Source organism: Melanostigma gelatinosum (assembly GCF_949748355.1).
Source record: "Melanostigma gelatinosum genome assembly, chromosome: 9".
Lineage (NCBI taxonomy): Eukaryota > Metazoa > Chordata > Actinopteri > Perciformes > Zoarcidae > Melanostigma > Melanostigma gelatinosum.
The window spans coordinates 2306944-2330401 of NC_136642.1; the positions used below are offsets into that span (position 1 = coordinate 2306944).

General features: G+C 41.4%; 1 protein-coding gene across 1 annotated transcript; it reads right to left on the reverse strand.

The window, feature by feature from the left end:
- Positions 1-1330: 1330 nt before the first annotated feature.
- On the reverse strand, positions 1331-23458 carry bcan (brevican). The gene is made up of 15 exons (XM_079276084.1): positions 23359-23458; positions 17220-17302; positions 16253-16645; positions 14959-15133; positions 13998-14125; positions 12704-12997; positions 11367-12323; positions 9499-11025; positions 9079-9279; positions 6742-6852; positions 6490-6648; positions 4269-4351; positions 3981-4125; positions 3700-3882; positions 1331-2612 (listed from the first exon to the last, which is right to left on the reverse strand). Exons 1-15 carry the CDS (start codon positions 23367-23369, stop codon positions 2509-2511), a joined length of 4554 nt encoding a protein of 1517 aa, XP_079132210.1. The 5' UTR covers positions 23370-23458; the 3' UTR covers positions 1331-2508.

Below are 23458 nucleotides of genomic sequence, written 5' to 3' on the forward strand. Positions count from 1 at the left end.
ATCTGTAAATTAATTGCATGTAAGTTATTTTATTCAAATAAAGATGGATTCATCAGTCAGCAAATTTATTTGCCAATAAATGATTTGTGCATTATTTAAAGATCCTCCTTAAGTCAGATTTGTATTTTTTCGCTTGTATCTTTTCAAAAGCTTCGAGATGTCTCTCAATACTGCAGGGACGAAGACACACAGTGACGTGGGACGACCCGAACGCACTAGAGAGACAGAAGAAGTTGTCGTGGTAGAAGTGAAGTAGTTAGGCGGCAACCTCCGGTTCTGTCCTAAAACCTGCATTCTCTCTAGTGTCCACCAGGGGGCGACTCCTCTGGTTGTATAGAAGTCTATAGAAAATGACTCTACTTCTCTCTTGATTTATTACCTCAGTAAACATTGTAAACATGAGTTTATGTCTCAATCTCTAGTTTCAAGTCTTCTTCAATACAGCATGATGTTCATTTAGTACATTATGGTCCATTTAGAGTCACACAGACCATAAAGCAGGGGATGCTTTAGGGCGGGGCTACACGCTGATTGACAGGTCGACACCAGAGACGTATATGGCGTCTCTACGTCTCCTCCTCAGTCCAGATATGGTCACTTCCGTTCATTGGCGGCCGTAATCCAAGATGGCGACGGCAAAATTGTCGAACTCGAGGCTTCAAAACCTCTATGTAAAAAATGTAAAATAGGTATGTAAATCACCTTAAATAAGTATGTCATAAGTCCAGAAACGACCTAAAATAGTAGCTAAAATAACTACGTAACTACTTAAAATAAGTATGAAAAATAAGCACTTAAATTACCTGAACAAGTACGTAAAATACCAGAAATAAGTAGCTACATAAACTACTTAAAATAAGTACATAATCTAAATGAAGTACGTAAAATAAGTACATAAACTACATAAATTAAGCATGTAAAACATGCATAAACAACATTACAAACTTTTTTTTCATGGGACTCGAACACCGGCCTCCTGGCTGAAAGTGTTTGTTTGACCCGTTTGAAGTTGGCTTTCTGGCTTTTAATACATTTTGTCAGCTGCTCTTCCTCATTCGTCAGAACAAGAACTCAATTTTGAGTTTAAAAAGTCGTGGATGATCAATTCAAACTGCCTAAATCTGCCATAAAGTGATAACATTGCAAAGTCAAGTCCAGTTAATCTGATCAGACATTGTGCTGTTAATCATGTGGTCATGATAAATATTACAAATAGATTCATACAAACATTTTTTATGTGTTAATTGTAGTTAAATCAACAGACACGTAACAACATTAAAAATTCTACTTTCATAAAAAGTACATTTTTTATTTGGATGTATTTGTATAACCTCTACTTGTACATTTAGTATGCGTTCATTAGATCAATCATCAACTTCATTACTGCCACAGTGTCTATTACAGTACTTCAAACTAGAAACAGTAGATGAGATATTTTTGCGTAGAAATAACAAAAAACATCCTCGTTTATCCCAGAAGATCTACATTTAAAATGTAACTCTCTAGTTAGGATATTGTCTTCTTATATATTCTCTCCAAGAATAAAACAATCGCTGCATTTTCATGCACATATTCATTCATTTATCTGCTCACATTAAAGCCGCACTTTAAAGATGCAAAGATGTATTAAATGACCTTTTAGTCGACATGAAACACCGAGAGAAGAGTTCACTCACGGCCACTGAGACGGTCTCGGTTGAGTCTAGTGATTGACTTCAGGTGCGATCTCCTCCTCAGGTGGCTAATTAAGTGTGTGAGCTCAACACACCTACACCTCCAGCTGCTCATCTCCACTTCCACCTGGTGTTCAAATATGACCTGTGTGTGAGTTCATTATGCAAATGAGGAAAAGTATGTTCATTTTGGATGTTTACGTTCCACTACTCTGAAAGAAAACATTTTATGGAAGCAAAATAGACCAAAATCACAAGTCTGAAGAACAATGTTTTGCTAGTGTCTTGCTATAAATTGCATTTAAATGAGGACAAAATTCAGATACGGGTATGAAACCAAAGGCAGGTGATCGGAAGTCATAAACTAGATAAGGTATCCAGAAACAGATCTCATCTTATTACCAGGTGGAGTTGGATGCTGGATGTCAAAAGTGTGTGCAATTTCAATTTTAATGAAAAATACTTTTTTCTTGTGATATTTGCTCAAACTGTCACTATATCCTGACAATAGTACACGAGATAGATAATGAGTGAAAGTGTTAGAGTCCTTCTGTGTGAAAGTCTAAAGATGAGAGAGGAGGTACGAGAGATGGATGTGGAATCAAAGCGGAGTCTGTTGAGCGTTCTGAACACTTTGGACGATCCTCTCTGATCTCTTCACCAAGCAAAAAATTAAAAAATAAAAACCTTGATGACAGAGAGTTTTCCAGATTTTCCACGACTGTAACAACTGTGGCCTTGAAGTGACATAAATATTAAAGATTAGATTTCTACAGAGGGCAAAGATGAGGTGAAATATTATGATAATTATTATTTTCTAAAAGGCAGGTTGGCTTCAGACATTCCACGCAATGTCCCAGAAGAGCAGAGCAGCTTTCTCCGTGACCTCCTCCTGCTGGTGAGGAAGTGAGGTGACCGAGTCTCCGTCCATCCAACGGGCTGCAGGCGGGAGACAAACGGAGACGTAAAGGATTATCAGAGATATCCTCCTTTTTCCTTCGATTCCAAATTTGGGGCCTACATTACCCACAATGCAACTCAACCACCAAATGCTTGTAGATGTTTTGATGGTAGCGGATAGTGTAGTCTCGAGCACCTCGTCACAAGCAGAGATGATCACTTCCTTTTAACTCCACACCTACGGATTATTTTCTCATTTCAAACTTCTTGAGACCCGACCGACGCCGACTCAAGTGACATCACTCGAGGACATTCATCAGACTCTGTGCAGCTCCCTCTGGAGCCGCAAACTGTAATATTGTTCATATATGCAGTAATACTCTGCAACAAACAGACTTGTGTGTGAAATCGGAGGCATTTCCCTATAAAATAATGGGAACAAAAGGAGATGAGAAGAATCAGTGAAGGTGTTTTCAGATGATGTCTGACCGCCAGGGTTCATCACCAAAGAGTTACTTCTGAAAGAAAGCATTTCTGTTGATGTTTTTATTTTTTTAAGTTTCAAGGTTGTGAACCAGTCTCAGTGTAGTCCTGATCCTCTACAGACCTCCATCAGTACAGAGACCATCAGAGAGAAGATGTTCTGTTTCTATAGAGCTATTCTTGATGCTCGTCATCGGAGCCACCGGGTCGGATTCTGGTGAAACCAGATGAACTCCAGCAGAGACCGGTCCACCGGGGTCAGACCCAGATCCTCCAGCAGAGACCAGTCCACCGGGGTCAGACCCAGATCCTCCAGCAGAGACCGGTCCACCGTGGACAGACCCAGATCCTCCAGCAGAGACCGCTCCACCGTGGACAGCCCCAGGTCCTCCAGCAGAGACCGGCCCACCGTGGACAGACCCAGAGCCTCCTCCTCCTCCTCCTCCTCCTCCTCCTCCAACATGAGAGGTTTTCTAAAGGGACTCTGGTGCTCATGGACCGCCAGAATCAACACTAAATTAAAGTTCCTTGTAGTCGCTTTAACTAAAACTGAAGCCTTTACTTTTAAGCTTTTAAACATGTTCTCACCTAAACCTAACTCTAAGTTCGTTCCCTAACTTGAACTAAACTTCTATGCACTTACTGGGGATGCAGGTGATCAGAGGCTCTTCCCATTGGCCGCCGGGCAGACACTTGATTACAGGATTCCTCTTCTGAACATAACCCCCCTCACAGAAGTACCGCAGCTTGGTGTTGGTCTCGTAACGCAGCCGCTTCTTCCCAAACACCTTAGCTTTGGGAACCTTGGGCGGCTCGCTACAGGACGCTGTCAGATAGAAAGCAAAGAGAGAACTTTGCTTCTTAGATCGTTACCACCAGGGGAGATTCAGAATACAGAAAATAAGACATTTAAGAGGAACTCACAGGCGGCCTTCTTGCAGGTGTAGGACAGGTGGTAGTTGCACGGCACGTCGCTCCAGTGGCCGTCGTCATGCCACACCATCACCGCACAGTCCTCACCCGACAGGAAGTAGCTGTCCGGCTGACCTCGGTACCAGTTCTCGTAGAGCTGACGGAGAGAGTGACACGATACCCTGACGTACACGGCTTAAACGATCAGAGGGAATAATCGCCTTCTGTGACTGATGACTTTAAACAGTTTGATGTTCTCAGCAGGTCAAAACGGAGTCATGAACTCTCCGTTAAACTCACCAGAGGGTTCCCGTCCGACCAGCGGAAGTCTCCCTCGATGGTTCTGTCGTTGAGTCCAATCCACTGATATTCTCTGTATTTGTCTAAAAATAAAAGAGGGTCACTGCATCATAGCGGTGTACACTATATAAGGCAGATAAAGTAGCTTAGAAAGAATTCATATTTATACAAAGTGCTTCACAATAAAAGACAAAAGCAATAAATAACAGAGATAAGTCCCACTATTCAACTTCTATAAGATGCATATAGACATTTGTTAGAGTTAGAGTTATTTAGTTTGCACAATTCAAACAACAACATTTTAAATAATCAAAAATAACAGAGATAAATGAATATCACAGTGCAGGAAGAGACAGAAAGCCAACTTGGCTTATTTGAAGCCTCCATCTATATAATATTAAAATTTTACAAAATTACAAAGAAAAAATACATTTCGAACAAATGTAGTTGGAAGCGATATGTTTATTCATGTATTTGTTGAACAGATAATACATGAAAAAACACACATATATATATATATATATATATATATATATATATATATATATATATATATAAATTAATAATTTGCAGTAAAATATCAGATGTACCCGTCATATACAGGCCTCGTGTCAATCATTGTGCATTTAAGTCAATTAATGTGAAAATAGAGAATGTCAAAGAAAGATGATTTGTTGACCTTTGAAAGGTAAATGTTATCTGAAGAATATTATCATTGTGTTTGTATGAACTGGCCCCTCCTCCTGGTCCGCCTGCCCCGCACAGTGAGAAGCAACCACTGGAGGAATGTCAGATAACGTCAGATAACTATCTCACCGCCTGCAGGTTTCCAGACAAAACACCGACTTCAACACCTTTTACAGGTAAAATAAAACGGGGTTGAATGAAGGGAAGAGATGAAAGGTCGATGTTTTGTCTCGTCTGGACACTTCTGAGGGGAAAAGGTTTGTTCAAGAGTCTGAAGTGGAATAATAAAAGATCACTATCGATTTCTGCTGCAAGGAACACGTCCGTTACTGTCGAAAGGACGCCTCAAACAACCAACGTCACCTCTCACATCCTCTTCTATGGCTTTTATTATATTGTTAAAGGTTATTTTCAAATATTGTGAAGCATTTTGCCAGAATTTTACATTTGACGGTATAAAACAGTTCACCGTTTCTGTTAATCTGCACCTTTTAATATTTAATATTTATCAACGTCAGAGGAAACTTTGACAAGATAAAAATTATTTTCTTCACATATTGATTCAAAAGGTGTTTTTATTGTTATTAATATTATCAGATCATGTTTTTATCATTATAATGATAATTATTATCATCATCAATATTACCATTATTATTATTATTATATCATTTTTGTATCATTATATTAATGATCATCATCCTTTCTGACTCCAGCAGTGATCAGAGTGGCCGGTGTTCCTCTGGGTTTTTAGAGTTGTTGTTATTATTATTATAATATATATTTTTATCATTATATGATCAGAGTGGCCGGTGTTCCTCTGGGTTTATAGAGTTATTGTTATTATTATTATAATATATATTTTTATCATTATATGATCATAGTGGCCGGTGTTCCTCTGGGTTTTTTAGAGTTGTTGTTATTATTATTATAATATATATTTTTATCATTATATGATCAGAGTGGCCGGTGTTCCTCTGGGTTTTTAGAGTTATTGTTATTATTATTATAATATATATTTTTATCATTATATGATCAGAGTGGCCGGTGTTCCTCGGGGTTTTTAGAGTTGTTGTTATTATTATTATAATATATATTTGTATCATTATATGATCAGAGTGGCCGGTGTTCCTCTGGGTTTTTAGAGTTATTGTTATTATTATTATAATATATATTTTTATCATTATATGATGAGAGTGGCCGGTGTTCCTCTGGGTTTTTTAGAGTTGTTGTTATTATTATTATAATATATATTTTTATCATTATATGATCAGAGTGGCCGGTGTTCCTCGGGTTTTTTAGAGTTGTTGTTATTATTATTATAATATATATTTTTATCATTATATGATCAGAGTGGCCGGTGTTCCTCTGGGTTTTTAGAGTTGTTGTTATTATTATTATAATATATATTTTTATCATTATATGATGAGAGTGGCCGGTGTTCCTCTGGGTTTTTTAGAGTTATTGTTATTATTATTACAATATATATTTTTATCATTATATGATGAGAGTGGCCGGTGTTCCTCGGGGTCCTTACCGTTGACGTAGTCCTGCTCCTCGGGCGTCATCACCGACAGCAGATGTCCTCCACACAGGCGGCAGTGCTGCTCCGCCGCCTCCCAGCTCTGCCTCTTCACGAAGTGATGATAACAGAAGCCCTGAAACCTGTCCCAGCCGGACTCGCACACCTCCAGGTCTGAGGGGGGGGGGGGGGGGGGGGGGGGGGGAGAGTCAGCAGGAAGGTCTCTCTGGAACATCATGTGCTTCTATCAAACAGCTGACTCTCAACCTGTCTGGCACAAGTCTCCTCCGTATCCGCTCAAGCAGAAGCACCGCGCCGGGTCACCGTCGACACACGTGCCTCCGTTCAAACAAGGCTTCTCCAGGCAGGAGTCTGCAGCTGTGAGGAGGAGAGCTTCGTCAATGCCTCACACGTTCTGCACAATAGTGTTGCTCTGGAAGAGACGGTCTGGAGACACACCGACATTTAATGGGATCTATTTCATTCAATGTATTCCTTAGAACGGTGAACCACAGGACACAACCTTTTCTATTTTAGTTGCATTTTTTACTTTAATATTATTGCTGTTGTGTTCTATTTCGCTATGGTGTCAGTAATATTTATTTACACATAATATTTATTATGCTCATATATGTTTACATTTTTATTGTTTTTTGTTTTTCTTCTGTTGTAATCTTCAATGAAACTCCCTTCAGGATTAATAAAGTTCTATCTTCACTTATCTTGTGTACAAATAATATTGATCGTATACTAAATTAATGGTGTAGCTATATTCCATATTCACTATCATTTTCCAACAAACACTTTCTTCATCAGACTTGATGGTGTTCTGCTCTTAACTGCATGCGTCCTGCACTCCCACCAATCCACAGAGGTGCCTTCATCAAAACCTTTTCAAGTATATAGTACATAGTATATAGTGTAAAGTACATAGTATATAGTATATAGTGTAAAGTATATAGTATATAGTATATAGTGTAAAGTATATAGTATGTAGTATATAGTGTAAAGTATATAGTATATAGTGTAAAGTATATAGTATATAGTATATAGTGTAAAGTATATAGTATGTAGTATATAGTGTAAAGTATATAGTATATAGTGTAAAGTATATAGTATATAGTATATAGTGTAAAGTATATAGTATATAGTATAGAGTGTAAAGTATATAGTATATAGTATATAGTATATAGTATATAGTGTATAGTGTAAAGTATATAGTATATAGTATATAGTGTAAAGTATATAGTATATAGTGTAAAGTATATAGTATATAGTATAAAGCATATAGTATATAGTATAAAGTATATAGGATAAAGTATATAGCATGTAGTATACAGTATATAGTATAAAGTATATAGTATAAAGTATATATGATAAAGTATATAGTATATAGTATATAGTGTAAAGTATAAAGCATATAGTATGTAGTATATAGTATATAGTATATAGTATATAGTATAAAGTATATAATATATAGTATATAGTATATGTCGTATAAAGTATATAGTATAAAGTATATAGTATATAGTATATAGTATATAGTATGTAGTCTATAGTATAAAGTATATAATATATAGTATATAGTATATATAGTATAAAGTATATAGTATATAGTATGTAGTCTATAGTATAAAGTATATAATATATAGTATATAGTATATATAGTATAAAGTATATAGTATATAGTATAAAGTATATAATATATAGTATATAGTATATATAGTATAAAGTATATAGTATATAGTATAAAGTATATAGTACATAGTATATAGTATAAAGTATATAGTATGTCATATATCGTATAAAGTATATAGTATAAAGTATATAGTATATAGTATATAGTATGAAGTATATAGTATGTAGTGTATGGTATGAAGTATAAAGTATGTAGTATATAGTATATAGTATATAGTATGTAGTATATAGTATATAGTATATAGTATATAGTATGTAGTGTATGGTATAAAGTATAAAGTATGTAGTATATAGTATATAGTATATAGTATGAAGTATATAGTATGTAGTGTATAGTATATAGTATATAGTATATAGTATGTAGTGTATGGTATAAAGTATAAAGTATGTAGTATATAGTATATAGTATATAGTATAAAGTATAAAGTATGTAGTATATAGTATATAGTATAAAGTATATAGTATGTAGTATATAGTATATAGTATATAGTATATAGTGTGTAATATGTTCTGCAGCTGCTGTAATGATTGAATCCCCAGATGTCGGATCAATAAAGTTCATCTATCTTTGTCATCTACTGCCTGATTTATTTATAACAGTGTTTTACATGCAGTCACCAGCAGAGGGAGCTGATGCATCAGCTACCAGGAATCCACTGCTCAGTTATTAAATATCAAGTTTCAACTTCTCTCATGTCACAAAATAACAGAGAAGCAGTTGTTGGGAATTAGATCATAGATGTGTGTGTGTGTGTGTGTGTGTGTGTGTGTGTGTGCGTGCGTGCGTGTGTTAGACAGTTTGTAAGACAATGTTTGTCTTATCCTGAGAAGTAAAATGACTTTACGTACTTTTTGTTATCATCCCTTCAAACTGAATGTTCATATGAAAGAAAGAAGCACCCGTACCTGAAATGGCTCCTGGTTTTGCAGCAGAGACTCTGGCAGCCGGCCTGGAGGCAGCCATGGCAGGATACTCCGGGTACGCGGTCACATCGCTGCTGCCGGCGGTGAGAGCGGGACCGGTGGTGGCCTCCTCATCCGGACGCCACGTGCACATTTTAACTGAATCTGTGCTGGTCTCCCCCTCACCTCCCTCCGATCCATGTTCTGTTGACACAGTTTATCATCAGCATTCGTTCGAAATGCAAACAAACTCAACTTTAGGGCCTTTTTAGACATGTAAAGCAGTAGCAGGTGATTATCTTAAGTTCATATTGGTCGTATTTAAACCTAACTAAGTTGTTTCCTGTGAAGACGGAAGTTTATTTTGAAAAGACTGTCTTCATGTAACGAGCTGAAATCTTTTTCGTAAGATATCATACGAACCGATGTATGAGGATACGTTGCTCGTGGAGATCTGAGTCACGACCTCTTGCTCCTTAGAGGCGTCATCGGATTCCTCAGCGACAGGAGGCTCGGCGCTGTATTCCAGATCAGACCGAGACTCCTGCGCTGTGGAGGAAGAAGGCTCTGGATCCCAGTCGGGCGTGAGGGTCAGATGAGGGATCAGTGTGATTCTTACACCTGATGGTGTATCAGTGGCATCCTCTACGTCTGATGGTGTATCAGTGGCATCCTCTACGTCTGATGGTGTATCAGTGGCATCCTCTACGTCTGATGGTGTATCAGTGGCATCCTCTACGTCTGATGGTGTATCAGTGGCATCCTCTACGTCTGATGGTGTATCAGTGGCATCCTCTACGTCTGATGGTGTATCAGTGGCATCCTCTACATCTGATGGTGTATCAGTGGCAGCCTCTACGTCTGATGGTGTATCAGTGGCATCCTCTACGTCTGATGGTGTATCAGTGGCATCCTCTACATCTGATGGTGTATCAGTGGCATCCTCTACATCTGATGGTGTATCAGTGGCATCCTCTACGTCTGATGGTGTATCAGTGGCATCCTCTACATCTGATGGTGTATCAGTGGCATCCTCTACGTCTGATGGTGTATCAGTGGCATCCTCTACATCTGATGGTGCATCAGTGGCATCCTCTACATCTGATGGTGTATCAGTGGCATCCTCTACATCTGATGGTGTATCAGTGGCATCCTCTACATCTGATGGTGTATCAGTGGCATCCTCTACGTCTGATGGTGTATCAGTGGCATCCTCTACATCTGATGGTGCATCAGTGGCATCCTCTACATCTGATGGTGTATCAGTGGCATCCTCTACATCTGATGGTGTATCAGTGGCATCCTCTACATCTGATGGTGTATCAGTGGCATCCTCTACATCTGATGGTGTATCAGTGGCATCCTCTACATCTGATGGTGTATCAGTGGCATCCTCGGCGTCAGTGTGGTCCGTTGAGAGACTTGGATTTGTTGACAACAGTTCTGGTTTCACCTCTGGGCTCTCGCCTGATGAATCACCTGATTCTTCTCCGCCATCTTGCACCACCCCCACCGGATCACTGTCTGTGATATTTTGGGTTGTGCTGAGGAATACCTCTGGGCCTTCTCCTAATACTTCCTGTTCAAGTCTGTCCTGGACGTCCTCCAGAGGTTCGGCCCCAGATGAAGTGTTGCTTTCGGGTACGAAGGTTATAATCTCCAGGGAGGCGGCTTCAACGTCCGCAGAAGTCGGTGACAGGGTAACAGATACGATCGATGTCAACAAAGTGACCGGATCGGTGCTCAGGACCGGAGCGTTCACACCGGAGTCCCCTGAGACTGTGATGAGCTCTGCCGTGGGGGGTTCTGCAGGATGGATGTGTCCACTCTGGTCGGTTAGATCATCTGTTGCCGTCTCCTCTGAAGTGCCGCTGGAGTCCTCGTCACCGTGACCGACTGGGATGGACGACTCCACAGTTACACCTGGGAGCTCTGGGGCGGCATCGTAACCTGCCAAGAAACAGGATCGTCGTACATTATGTGTAAAAGAGATCTGTCTTTGTTTCTCTGGCAAATAAAAACAAATACAGGTCTTCAACTTTTAACGTTCCTGGGAATCAGCATCACAAACAACTTGACAAGCAAAGGTCAGTATGATGACATGTTTACTGCGGTCATAGGCGCTAATGTAATGTGCTAAAATGTCAACACACAATAATCTAAGTACTTCGATTAGCAATACCACAGTGTAGAAATACTCTGTTACAAGTAAAAGTACTGCATTCAAAATGATATCCTCACAGGGCCAGTAGCAATGCAGGAACCCAGAACATCCGAGGTTTAACATTCACCTGAATCAGAGGAGGGGACCAGTTCAGCGGTGGCAGTGGTTTCCATACCAACCAAACTTGGAGACACAGAGTCTTCCTCATCTAGAAGAGGATTTGCACTTTCCTCTCCAGACTCCTCCTCTGTTGGATGGTTCTCAGGCGTGCTGTTTTCAAAAGACGGCAGCGAGGTGGCGGTGGCGTGAATGTCCGTTTCCTCGTCGTGGGTTGATGTTGTCACCGCTGACGTCTCCTCAACAGAACCAGCGCTGGCCTCTTCTGGCTGCCCCGAAACACCGGAAGACGTGCTCGAGTAGACGAGCTCCGCTTCAGAGGCCAGTTCCAGGTGGACATCTGGAGTGTGGTCCTCTTGTGAGACAGGAAGCTCGCCCTCCTGAGGAACCTGTGGAGAGCTGCCGAGGAGCTCATTAGCATCAGTTCCAGATGTTGCGTTAACAGCTGGAGTATCCGGGCTTATAGTCACAGAAATATGACGCTGTGACGGCTCTTCGCTCTCCGGTGATGCTGCATCGGTTGTGGGTGAAGTGGAGTCTTCATCAACGGTTACTACACCATCGGTCTTTGGAGAAGTTGCTGGAAGTGCAGGAGACTCTTCATGATCTGGGTTTTCTTCAGGAGCAGGCTGATGGGACTCTGGGATGATGGCCTCCTCTATGACCTCCCAGGTGTCCCCATGCTCCTGATGCTCAGATGGAGGAGTAACAGTCTGATGAAGGTCTGTCGTCAACAGCGGTTCCTTGTCATAACGCAATGTTGGGGGCTGAGCCTCCACGGGTTCCCGCTTTACAGGATTGGCCGTCTGGGCATGGTACACCTGGTCGCCCTCCTTTGCGGTCGCCTCGGTCTGAATGAACTCCTCCTCCTCTGCAGGATTAGTGAAGAAAACAATGTCCTGGCCAATGTCCTCTGGCTCAGTGGCAAGAACATCCTGAGGAGATTCTGTGTGAGCGCCGTTATCGCCTGGAATAAAGAGCAGAAGTACAGCAGGTTATGTAGAATATCCAGGATTTGATTGAGTTTGAGAGCAAGAAAGTTCATTTACAGGTCAGAAAGAAGAAATAGCATCTGCTAGAATAAACAAGTGGGACTGATTGTAGTATATTTATATTGTAGTTGGAGCCAAACGGAGTGAGCGGCAATGGTACCGTAACTGTACAATGAAAAAACGTCAACCTTCATTTTACCAAAGAACAATTGCTACAATGTCGGAACAATTGAACCTTCTTTGAACCACGAACAAGAACCCATCTGGAGACCCCTGAGATTCATCCTGTAAGGTCTTGATCCTAATTCTTAGAATGCACGAAATAAGCCAGGACACTTCAGGACTGTTCTCTTACTTCTGAAGCAGTAGACGTCGTGTCGAGTGTGAACCTCGGGGAAGCCCGTCTGGTTGCTGTAGCGATAGACGGTTCTGACGCCGGGTTCACCGCCTCCACAGCGCTCCCTGGGGGTGACGATGGGGTAGCGGACGCTCCCGTCCGCCAGCCAGCCGGGACTGCAGAGGTTCAGTCCGTCATTCCAGGCCACGTACAGCTGAGCTGTGGTGACCAGCTCGGCCCCGTGACTCAGGCAGTAGGCCTCGGCCTCCCAGAAGGTGAAGCGCTGGGGGGCGGAGCCATGGAACACCTCACCTTCACACAAGGAGAGACAGGTGTCAAGTTCTGATGATCTCTTGCCGGTTACTTTGATGTGATTTTTGCAACCCTGTCGCCAGAAATATCAGCCTCGTATGCCACATAGTTAACGTTGTAAAAATATTTGTTAGATTAAGGCAACAAACTTAGTAAAGGTTGGAAAAAACATTGTGGTTTGTGTTCAACTACAAAATGTCCATCAAAGAGACACCAACCAGGAAGAGACTCACAATGATCACAGAGAAACATAAAACAACTACAAAGAGACACTAAATGACCACAAAGAGACCAAAACAACTACAGAGAGATGCAAAACAGCTGCAAAGAGACACAGAGACTCACAACGACGATGAAAAGGGTAAAAGAATAACCTCAAAGAGACTCAAAATGACTACAAAGAGACACCAATCAACCACAGCAACATTATTATAAAGTCTTTCAGAAAGTAAAAACATGACAAAACAGCCATAACGACGTAACGACCATCATACCACAGCTCAAGTTTATTTTAACTTGTGTTTTTGGGAAGCTAGCTGCTGTACGTTTTTAAACCCCTGATCACCTCTGAGTAACATAAAAGGCTTCATTATACTTGTGTTGCGTCCGTTCTCCTCTTGGGATTCTGGGTTGTAACAAAACATCAAACCGCAAAAAAGAAAGTTTCTTTATGAAGCTGGCTTTGTGCACAAGTTATCTTTATATATTGTAGCATTAAGATTCCCCTTTATTGAAAGTAAGGCATCCAAACTAGGAAAAAAAAGCCCCAACCAAGGGGTGTCCTCATACTTGTGACCAAACCGTATCGCTTGGTAATACAACAGCTTGGAATAGTTTAAAATCTGGGCGTCTCAGCACTCATGTTGCTTGTACCAATTCCAGTAATTTAAACTGATACTCGAAATGTTTTCCGAACTGACGAGAATGCAAATTTACAAAAATAAGATAAAAATGTAATAATTAATTTAAAGTTAAATTAAAATACTTTTGGTCTACTCACCGTTGATGTTCTCCACGTAGCAGTAGACGTCATACAGCTCATCAGGTTCTACCAGTCCGTAGTTCCTCACGCCCGGCAATCCGTCCATGCCACCAAAACAACGCTCTCTTGGCATCTGGATTGGATATCTGTGTCAGAAAATGTCACCAAGCATTGAGGCACCTGTTTCTTCGTCAATGATGGCAACGCTCCGAACATCACACTTGTTTAATAAAAGGCTGTGTATGGAAATTGGCGACGTAGTCACCGTGACATCACCCATTGGTTTGGCGGTTTGAAGCCTCGAGTTTGGCATTTTGGCCGATGCCATCTTGGTTTTTGGCATTCACCATCTTGGTTTTTGGCCATTGCAATTTTTGCTTTTGTCTGTTGCAGTTTTTAGCTGTCGCCATCTTGTTTTATTGCAACCAGAAGTGACACAAGAGGGTGCAACCGAACGCTGAATAAGACGTATATAGGCGACCAAAATGTTACAATAAACCTTCATGAAGAAAAAACAAACTGTGAAAGGGTTAAAGTTGTAAGACAACAACACGGATAACTCCCGGACCGGACAACGGCGTGGTGGCGACCTGTCAATCACTGTGTAGCCCCGCCCTAAAGCATCCCCTGCTTTATGGTCTGTGTGACTCTAAATGGAGCATAATGTACTAAATGAACATCATGCTGTATTGAAGAAGACTTGAAACTAGAGATTGAGACATAAACTCATGTTTACAATGTTTACTGAGGTAATAAATCAAGAGAGAAGTAGAGTCATTTTCTCATAGACTTCTATACAACCAGAGTCGTCGCCCCTGGTGGACACTAGAGAGAATGCAGCTTTAAGGCGTGAAGCTTTGGCTTCACTTATTCAGCGGAGGTTGCTGGCTGGTTTGACCTCTTCTATGAGTGAGTGTGCAAGTGGGGAGAAATGTTTCTGTTCACATGAAACAAACAGACTTTTCCGTCAGGTGCTCACCTCACTGAGCTGTCTGAGAGCCAGCCTGCATCACACTGCTCGTATCCGCTGTGGTAGGCGGCCAGGAGCTGCTCCGGAGTGGCAATCTCAGCCCCGATCTCCTCGCAGGCCTCTCTGGCTCGCTCAAAGGTGAAGGCGTACCGGCTGGATGCATCGCGGTAATGGAACACCACCCCTGTAAAAAAGAAAAAGCAAAAGTGTGTCATGTGATCACTCATGCAAAGACGCATTAGAGGCAGGGAGAAATACAGAATGCAGTCACGCCAGTTTCCATAAACCACCTTTACGTGAGTATTTCAAATAGGACAGGATTGCGTAATTAAGTAGCAACAAGCACCAATAATTGTGCTACATCAGGACATTTCATTGCTGCTTTCTACATACGATGTCATTTGTATATTAATTAATTTGTCTGTTATGAGCCGCGTGCAGTTTGGGGTCACCTGAGGCGCGTTTCCACCAAGAAGATGCTGGTCATCTCAGTCCCAGCACAAGCTTTCTATGAACTAGAAGCCAGTTGTTGTTTTGATGAGGGCTGCTGATGGGCGCAGGGGTAAACACGCCTGTTTCATCGAAAAGCTATTTTTTTAGCTGTTGTTTTTCGTCTCCGTCTATTTTTTTTATTAGTTGGGAAGATGAGAACAAAGCTGACTTTATTTGTAGTCAAGTCAAAGAGAAATGCTCCAGCCTCATAATAAAATGTTCCTAAATACATACGAGAGTACTTCCTTATTTTAGGAATGAAGCAGCGAGTGCTACCCCTCAACAAGCGCTTCTTAGGGGGTAGAATGTACCCAAAAATGTCCCCAGAACTTAGTTTAGACCCTGGTCCTTGCATTTGAAATGCAATGAGTTCGAAATGAGAGTCACAAAAAGGGCTTATGGTGATGAAGAGAAGTTCACATCTGCGGTGGTGGAAAATTACAACAAAGTACATTTACTCAAGTACTTACTTTGATTTCACTTGAGTATTTCAATTATATGTAAGATTTCAGACGGAAATACGCAACTCTTCACTATCTGAAAGCCGTACGGATTTAGTATTTTACACACAAAACATATGATGGGTTTACAGAACGTGATGTTGCTGTTATTTCGTCCAGTCATTAAAAACAACAGAACTTCATGAGCTCCGCAGACGCCATTGCTTCGTCAGGTGTTCCTGCTTGGCGTTAAAAAAAAAAGGGGGGAAATTTTGTGCTGCTTGCTTTAATTTGATTGTACAACTTCCTTTACTTTTTCAATATTTTCCTTTTTTCATAAATATTTTAGGTTTATTAAAAATCGACCTCACCTTTGACCTGGATCTGAGCCACGTCGTGGGCGTCCTCCAGGCCCTGCTGCACCTCGCAGCGGTAGAAGCCGCTGTCGTTCTGCCTCAGGCCCTCCAGCCGCAGGGTGAGGTCGGCGGGGGAGGAGGCGTAGTTGAGCAGCGAGGCTCGGTCCTTGTAGGACTCGCTGACTCTCACCCTGTCGCCGCGGGCCACCAGGATCTCCGTCTCTTGGCCGTGAGTCAGCACGCTCCATTTGACCCGGGGGAGGGACAGCACGGCGTGGCGGCCGTTGGTGGAGGGGGACGGCGGCGGGTGGGCCAGGGACACCAGGCAGGGCAACGTCAGAGAGCCGCCCAGCACGGAGACCACGGACGGGGTGCTGGGGATGGTCACCTGGAGCAGCTTCGAATCATCTGAGGAGAGGCCAACGTTCATGTCTGTGTGTTACAGAGTTGGAGCCGCGAGACTAGCTTAGCATGAAGACTGGAAGCAGGGGGGGAACAGCTAGCCTGGCTGTGTAAACTGATAAAGCTCCTCAAAGTTACTGTGAGGAACTTTTACCTGGTCCTGAACCAGTCTCAGTTTAGTCCTGATCCTCTATCAGACCTCCATCAGTGAAGAGACCATCAGAGAGAAGATGTTCTGTTTATGTAGTTATTCTTAATGCTCTCATATATATATATATATATATATACACACACACACACACACACTGTATATATATGCATACATGCACTGGATGATACATGTATCGGTGTTATAATGAATTCTGTCAATATTGTCAATGCAGCACAGCTAAAAAACAAACGAGCGTCTGTATCTGGTTTCCCGCTGGGACAATCCTTGAAAACGTCCTCCAGAGTGTGCGCCTCAGCAAAAACAACGACCGACAGGAAATGATGAAACGGCACCCCGCCGTCCTTAAAGTCAGAGGTCATGTGTGGTCATTTAATGGAAGGTTGGATGTCAGTAGAGGGGGGGGGGTACCTGACTCCTGGTGGTGGGTAGAGGACGACGGCAGGACGAGGAGACAGATGGCACACAGCAGCACAGGTAGAGACACATGCAGTCTGCAGGTGAAGGACGAGAAAGGAGGGAGGGGACCAGAAGAGGTTATTTCCCCCAACGAAAGGTCAACTCAAGCACAAGCTTTGGTACCTTGCTGTCATTTTATAGAAATAAATTAAAGTAGAAATATATTTAAATAACTGCTGCAGCAATACTGGTGTCGAAATGAATTAACTGGAAGAACAAATACACTTTAAAAACTGCTCCGATGCGACCGACTGTCATGTTACAGTGTTTTATTTTAATTATTACGTTGACTCCAAACTAATTAGGAATATCTCAAAACAATCTTTTTCAAATACTTAAAGGCCAAACTTCCCACAACAGACACAAAGATTGATTCATTAGTTAGCCGAGAAGACCGCAGAGACAAAAACACATATCGACTTTAAACTCCGAGCCATTCATCGAAATCAGAGAAGCCAAGCGGCCGACGTTCATCAAATATTTGAAACTGCCGGTGAGCCGAAATCAGCAGAACGTCTGCAGGAAGACGCACCGGATGATGACGTCATCCATCATGTTCACACCAGCTGTTCGTCATGAGGATCCTTTCAGACGTTGGTTTGGAGTTTTGCATTTCTGTTCTTATTCAGATTTGAGTCATGTTTTGTGTTATCTCATGTAACGCACTGTTTGTGCTCTTTATAGGAGATCAGTGAGGCTCTTGTGGTTAAATAAAGGTTTGACTTACAAACCTGAAGATCTCTGGAGGTTTTTGATTGCCATCTTCTGAACACCGATATTTTGTTTCTTTTTCTTTGGATTTTTGAATTGTTTTTGACGTTTCATCGTCACTCTTGTCTTCGTTTGTTCGGCCACAGTAACCTTTTACTCGCAGCGCTAGCAGAGCGCGGAGAAACACAAACACCAGTACGATGCTTCAGACTCACTGAGCCGCGTGGGATTCTTTTTAACGGGAAGGCCACAGACATCCGGCTCTTAACACTGCAAATGTGAGGTCACTGAGTTATGGTACATCTCAAAAGTAAAGTGCACGGCTTGCAGCTGTACGTGCTGAGGTTTTGACAGAAACGTGTCGACTCTCTCCTCACTGTTCGCTGCATAGAAACATGCTGAATGAGAGTTTTCAGTGGAGCAGACGGACAGAGGGACCGTCTGTGAGTCCTCGGAGCTTTCTAGCTGCAGTGAGTCAGACTTCAGGAGCTGCAGGACGTGAGCTGAATCCTGATTCCCTCAAAAACTCCCCGGAGGGTCGGACCGAAGCCCAACCTCCAACCTAACTAGATTTACACCATTGTTCCCGCTCCTTTTATCCCACACTGTATTCACTTTTCTTTTTTTCTATCCTGTTTGTTGTCTTTGTCGTGTTGTAATGAACATCTTTTTTTCCCTGCGTGGTGTTTTCTCTTCTTCTCTGACCGGCTGTGTTGAGAAAGACTTTGATCCGACAACAGAAAGCCTTTTATCACCAAAAAGCTGAAAACATCGAAGGGTCCTAATGGTCGTTCGGAGCATTTTCAACAACGTGGTGGACGCTGAAATGCTGCCACCAAGAATCTCTGACTCCAAACACTTGTCTACTGACTGTTACTGTATACCTTCCTGTTATATTATTCCTGTTATAATAACAGTATTATGTGTGCATGTTTGCTTGATTGACAGGTGAGTCCTTCTTTGAACCGATCATGCATGGTTGTTGATACTTCAGCTCCACTCAGCTTCCTTCTTACTGGTTTAAATCTGGTCTGAAGGTCTGAAGGACCCCGTGAGAAAAAGATAACAAACTAAACTCAAGGATACAACAGAAGGGCTTACTGGCTCCACCAAGCACCACATGAATTCATTTACTTGTTTATTTGAATTCATCATTATTATTGGTATTGTTGTTATATATTGTTATATTTACAAATACATTTTTGTATGTATGTTAGTTTTAATTATTATATACCTTTGTCTTTTTCCTTAACATTAATATTTTTATCAGTGATGATGATTATGTCATAACAATAATGATGAAAATAATAATAATAACAAGAATAGGAATAAGAATACCGTTATTTCTTTAGCTATTAAATTACTCATCAACGTTATTATAATTACCATTTATTTAGGCACCATATCAGATCATTGCATCTAATTCATACTGTCCATCTTTTGTTAATGTGTACATTTTGTGTAACACCTTTGTCTGTAGAATTTGTCACCTTTTTGTTCAGCAAAAAGAAAAAGAAAAAGAAAAAGAAGGAACAAATCATCTAATAATTAGTCCTGAATAAAAAAAGTGCGTCAAAAAATCAACGCGACCGGTGTGAACGCAGCATCAGAGGGGCCGACTGTCAGACCTGCTGCAGTAAAAGGGAGTCTGGTGCTCAAGGACACGACCACTTTAGTCCACAGGGGGCGCCAGAATCAACACTAAATAAAAGCTCCTCATAGTAGCTTTAAATTTAAACAACAGTGTTTGAAAATGAATGTCTGCTTTTCTGTGGCAGAAGCAGAAAGTGAATGAAGGATCAGATGCTCCAGCTGGAGTGAAATAAATAAATAAACAGTCGAGCTGCACAAAGTGTAAGTAAAACTGATTCCAATTGTTGTGTTTTTGCAGAAACATTTGTCAGCTCCTTCGGGCACAAACAAACCAACGCAAACAGGAAACAGCTGGTGACCTCCGACACCTTCACCGACTCCACGGCAACAAGGGCCGAGACCTGTCAGCGTTTCACCTGCAGGTCTGACTCCACAAGCAGCTCACCTGGAAGAACTGAAGGCAGAGTTCAGGAGAGCAGAGACATTACTGTGCGTCAAACTCCACTTTGACTGAAAGGAGCATTAACACCGGACGTGACGGAGATGAAAGTTTGCTTTGTGGGTCTCAGCAGAGACACATTTCTAATCAAAATAGGATTAATAAGTAATCACTCAGCAGCGCTTTTAATGCCTAAATCTGGCTCCGTCACTCCAAAAGGAAAGCTTTGAAGACAGAAACGCCGCTCCGGTTCACCGAACGGAGCAGCAGATGGGTACAGTCGGTATCCATCAGAGTCTTTCTGTTATAACAAGTGAAGTTGGCATCTTTCAGAGAAACTGAAGGAGCGAGGTCATTAAGACCCTGAAGACGTGTTTTAGCATGAAACATCCATTCACACATTTCTAATTCACGTATTTCAACATTTAACCATTCCTAAATCGAATAACAACTATTTTCCTTCGTTCAGAACTTCTCTGGAATAATCTCTGCTGATCCAGGCTTTTTTTCTGTTCACTGTGATCTCTCCTAATTTCACAGGCTGAGGTTGTCCTGCAGGCCGGGGACGCATCCCGGGCAACATCAGAGGTGCAAAGACCGGCATCACAAGTGGCTCAACAGTCAATGACTTCACCTTGAGGGAAAAGACGGCCGAGGCCAAGAGAGAGGATGTTTGACCGCCCGGTTTGCCAGGAAAGGTCATTTGAGGCTGGAAGAGAGGAGGAGGGGGAGGGGGGGGACATTCATCTGAGATCTAAACTACAAAATAGACCATTTAAAAAAGAGAGTTACATCTGCTACGTCTCTCACACAGGAGAGAAGCATTCAACACTCGTGATCGCTTTTCTTACAACTATTCCATCTGTCATTGGGCCGATCGTGAGGTAAACAGCAGAAATACAACGTTCACGATCAACTGATCGCCGCGATGCTGCAGCTGCTGCAGCTGATCACGTTCATTTGCCAAAATAAAACGTGACTATTGTCAAGTTAATAAGAGTGATGAGCTCAACAAACTGTGCTGATATGCTTGTTGTGCGGTTGTCATTTCACTACATGTTATTATTTTCATTGCTGTCGTTGTATATATACCCAACATATACACATGTTTTGTAGTTGTACCATTTTATTATAGAAATGTGCATTTTTGGTAAAAGAATCAACAGCAACATGAATCTTTGAATTTGAGTTATAACTTACACATCTTGAGAGCTAAACCTGAATGGCTTGAATACGGGATTATAAAGGGTTCAGATTCGATATGCAAATTCCAATTGAGATTAAAAATAAAGAAATCAATAAACGCTGAGGAACCGAGTGACCTGAGGGCACACACGGACCACAAAGACCAACACAGCCTCTCTTTGCCTCTTTCAGGTTTGAGAACCACTCGCTCGGGATCGACCCGACGCCAACGCTCCCACATCACGCCACCTCCAATGACTCGGTGGGCCCGTCTCCAGGGGCAGCTGGTAGAAGGAGTCAGAACCAAACAGGACACTGCTCCGATGCTAAAGTGTGTTGAAGCTGCATTCTCTCTAGTGTCCACCAGGGGGCGACTCCTCTGGTTGTATAGAAGTCTATGAGAAAATGACTCTACTTCTCTCTTGATTTATTACCTCAGTAAACATTGTAAACATGAGTTTATGTCTCAATCTCTAGTTTCAAGTCTTGTTCAATACAGCATGATGTTCATGTTGTAAATTATGATTTTAGAGTCAATCCGCTGAAATACAAACGGCCGCACAATGTGAGGACGTGCTCAGGATGAAGCACGTACAGAGAGAGAGAGAACAGAGCTGCCGGTCGATGAGGCTGATGAGATTTTGATGTTCAGATTTAGGACTTTAATGTCTTTATTATCCAACGTGGGGATATTTGTTTGGTCCAGTACTTCAGACATGAGGACAACAGAAAAGCTCTGTAAAGGCAGAAGAAATATAGATTTTTTTGATGTATAGCCTTGTATAAAGGTGCTACTCTAATAAAGTTGCCATGCTTTGCCTTAATTTCTGTTTTTGTCCTGAGTGACCTGCCTTGTTTCTGAACTCTTGAATCTAATGAACTAGTGCAGACTCTCACTAAATCACAGTAGAATCAGCCTTGTTATTGTATGTGCGCCGCCTTAAACGGGCTAAATACAAAGATGGAACACAGCGAACACCCCCACTCGACTCAAAAGCTGAGATCACCTTTCTTATAGTTTGTATACTATTTATATATATCCATATATACAGTACAGCACACATACACTTTTGGTTTTGTATCAATTCAGAATAACATGTCTCACACGTTGTGTTTCAGTTAATCTGGTTGATTAGATGTCTCACAACTGTGTTGGCTTTAATAAACTGTTAGTTTTGTTGAACACCTTTATCGTCTTCATCAGATGGTTTGTGACTGAATTAATTCCCATTAAAAGCTTCCCTTCCACCTGAGTGGACGTCTCATCAGCCAGAGTCATTGAAAGCAGCTGTGTGGGTGTTCAGAGCTTTTATCTTCTGCTTGAGTTTTAGAATCGTTGACAGTGAGTTTAGACCAGATGATTTATGGAGAGATACATATTCTAAACACATTCAAGACGTCTCACGATGTCCTGATTTGGCCTGAATTAAACCAAACTAAGTGTAATAAAAACAACGTTGAGGTACTTGTACTTACTTGAGTATTCACTTTTGATGCAAATGTTTAAGTTCTACTCAACGACATGTCAGAGATATATTTATAATATATCTAAAATATTCACTTTACAGCTACAGATACTAGTTCCTGTGCAGGTTTTATAGAATACAAACCTCCACCTTGACCAATGACAACATTCAAATGCTTACATGTTGCAAATGCATTAATAATAATAATAATAATAATAAATCAACCTGATCAACTCTAAAAGAAGGCTTTCTGCGTAATGAGCACTTCTGGTACTTTAAGTATAATTTATAGATGAAACTTCTGTACTTTTACTTTGAATTGAAGTTGTTTTTACCTGTGTTGGGAGTATTTTTACATTCCTGTGTTACTACTGTAACTCGGATATATTAATGCTCATGTCTGTGTCATTCTGCAGCAGCTGCTGCTGTATTCTATATCTGGTATATACCGCGCATTGTTTCTGATTTACCATTATAATATTGGGACCATTAACGAGTGAAGCGAGTAAAGGGTTGATCAGAAATGTGACCGGTGTGTTTTCAATAGAGCACGTGAATGCACTTAAAATAATTAAGGCAAATCAAATGTGAAAAGGCGACTCAGAATAAGAAGGAATCGAACTGAGAAAGAGCTGAAAGTATCATGAAACAGTCATGTTTCCCGTCTAATCATGTGGAACAGATGTCATGGACTCACTTCATCTTCATCAGGCTCAACTCGCGCTGGGGATCCAGTAGGTCGTGTCCTCGCGGAGCCTCCGGACAGGTGCGCGTCGGAGGTCTGTGTCCGTTTATTC

What these genes read in the sequence shown, in the direction of transcription:
- bcan (XM_079276084.1), bottom strand. An exon ending in TACCCACCACCAGGAGTCAG is followed by an intron (nt 16,646 to 17,219) that starts GTACCCCCCCCC and finishes GCCTCTCCTCAG; the next exon opens with ATGATTCGAAGCTGCTCCAG. An exon ending in CTACGTGGAGAACATCAACG is followed by an intron (nt 12,998 to 13,997) that starts GTGAGTAGACCA and finishes CCTTGTGTGAAG; the next exon opens with GTGAGGTGTTCCATGGCTCC.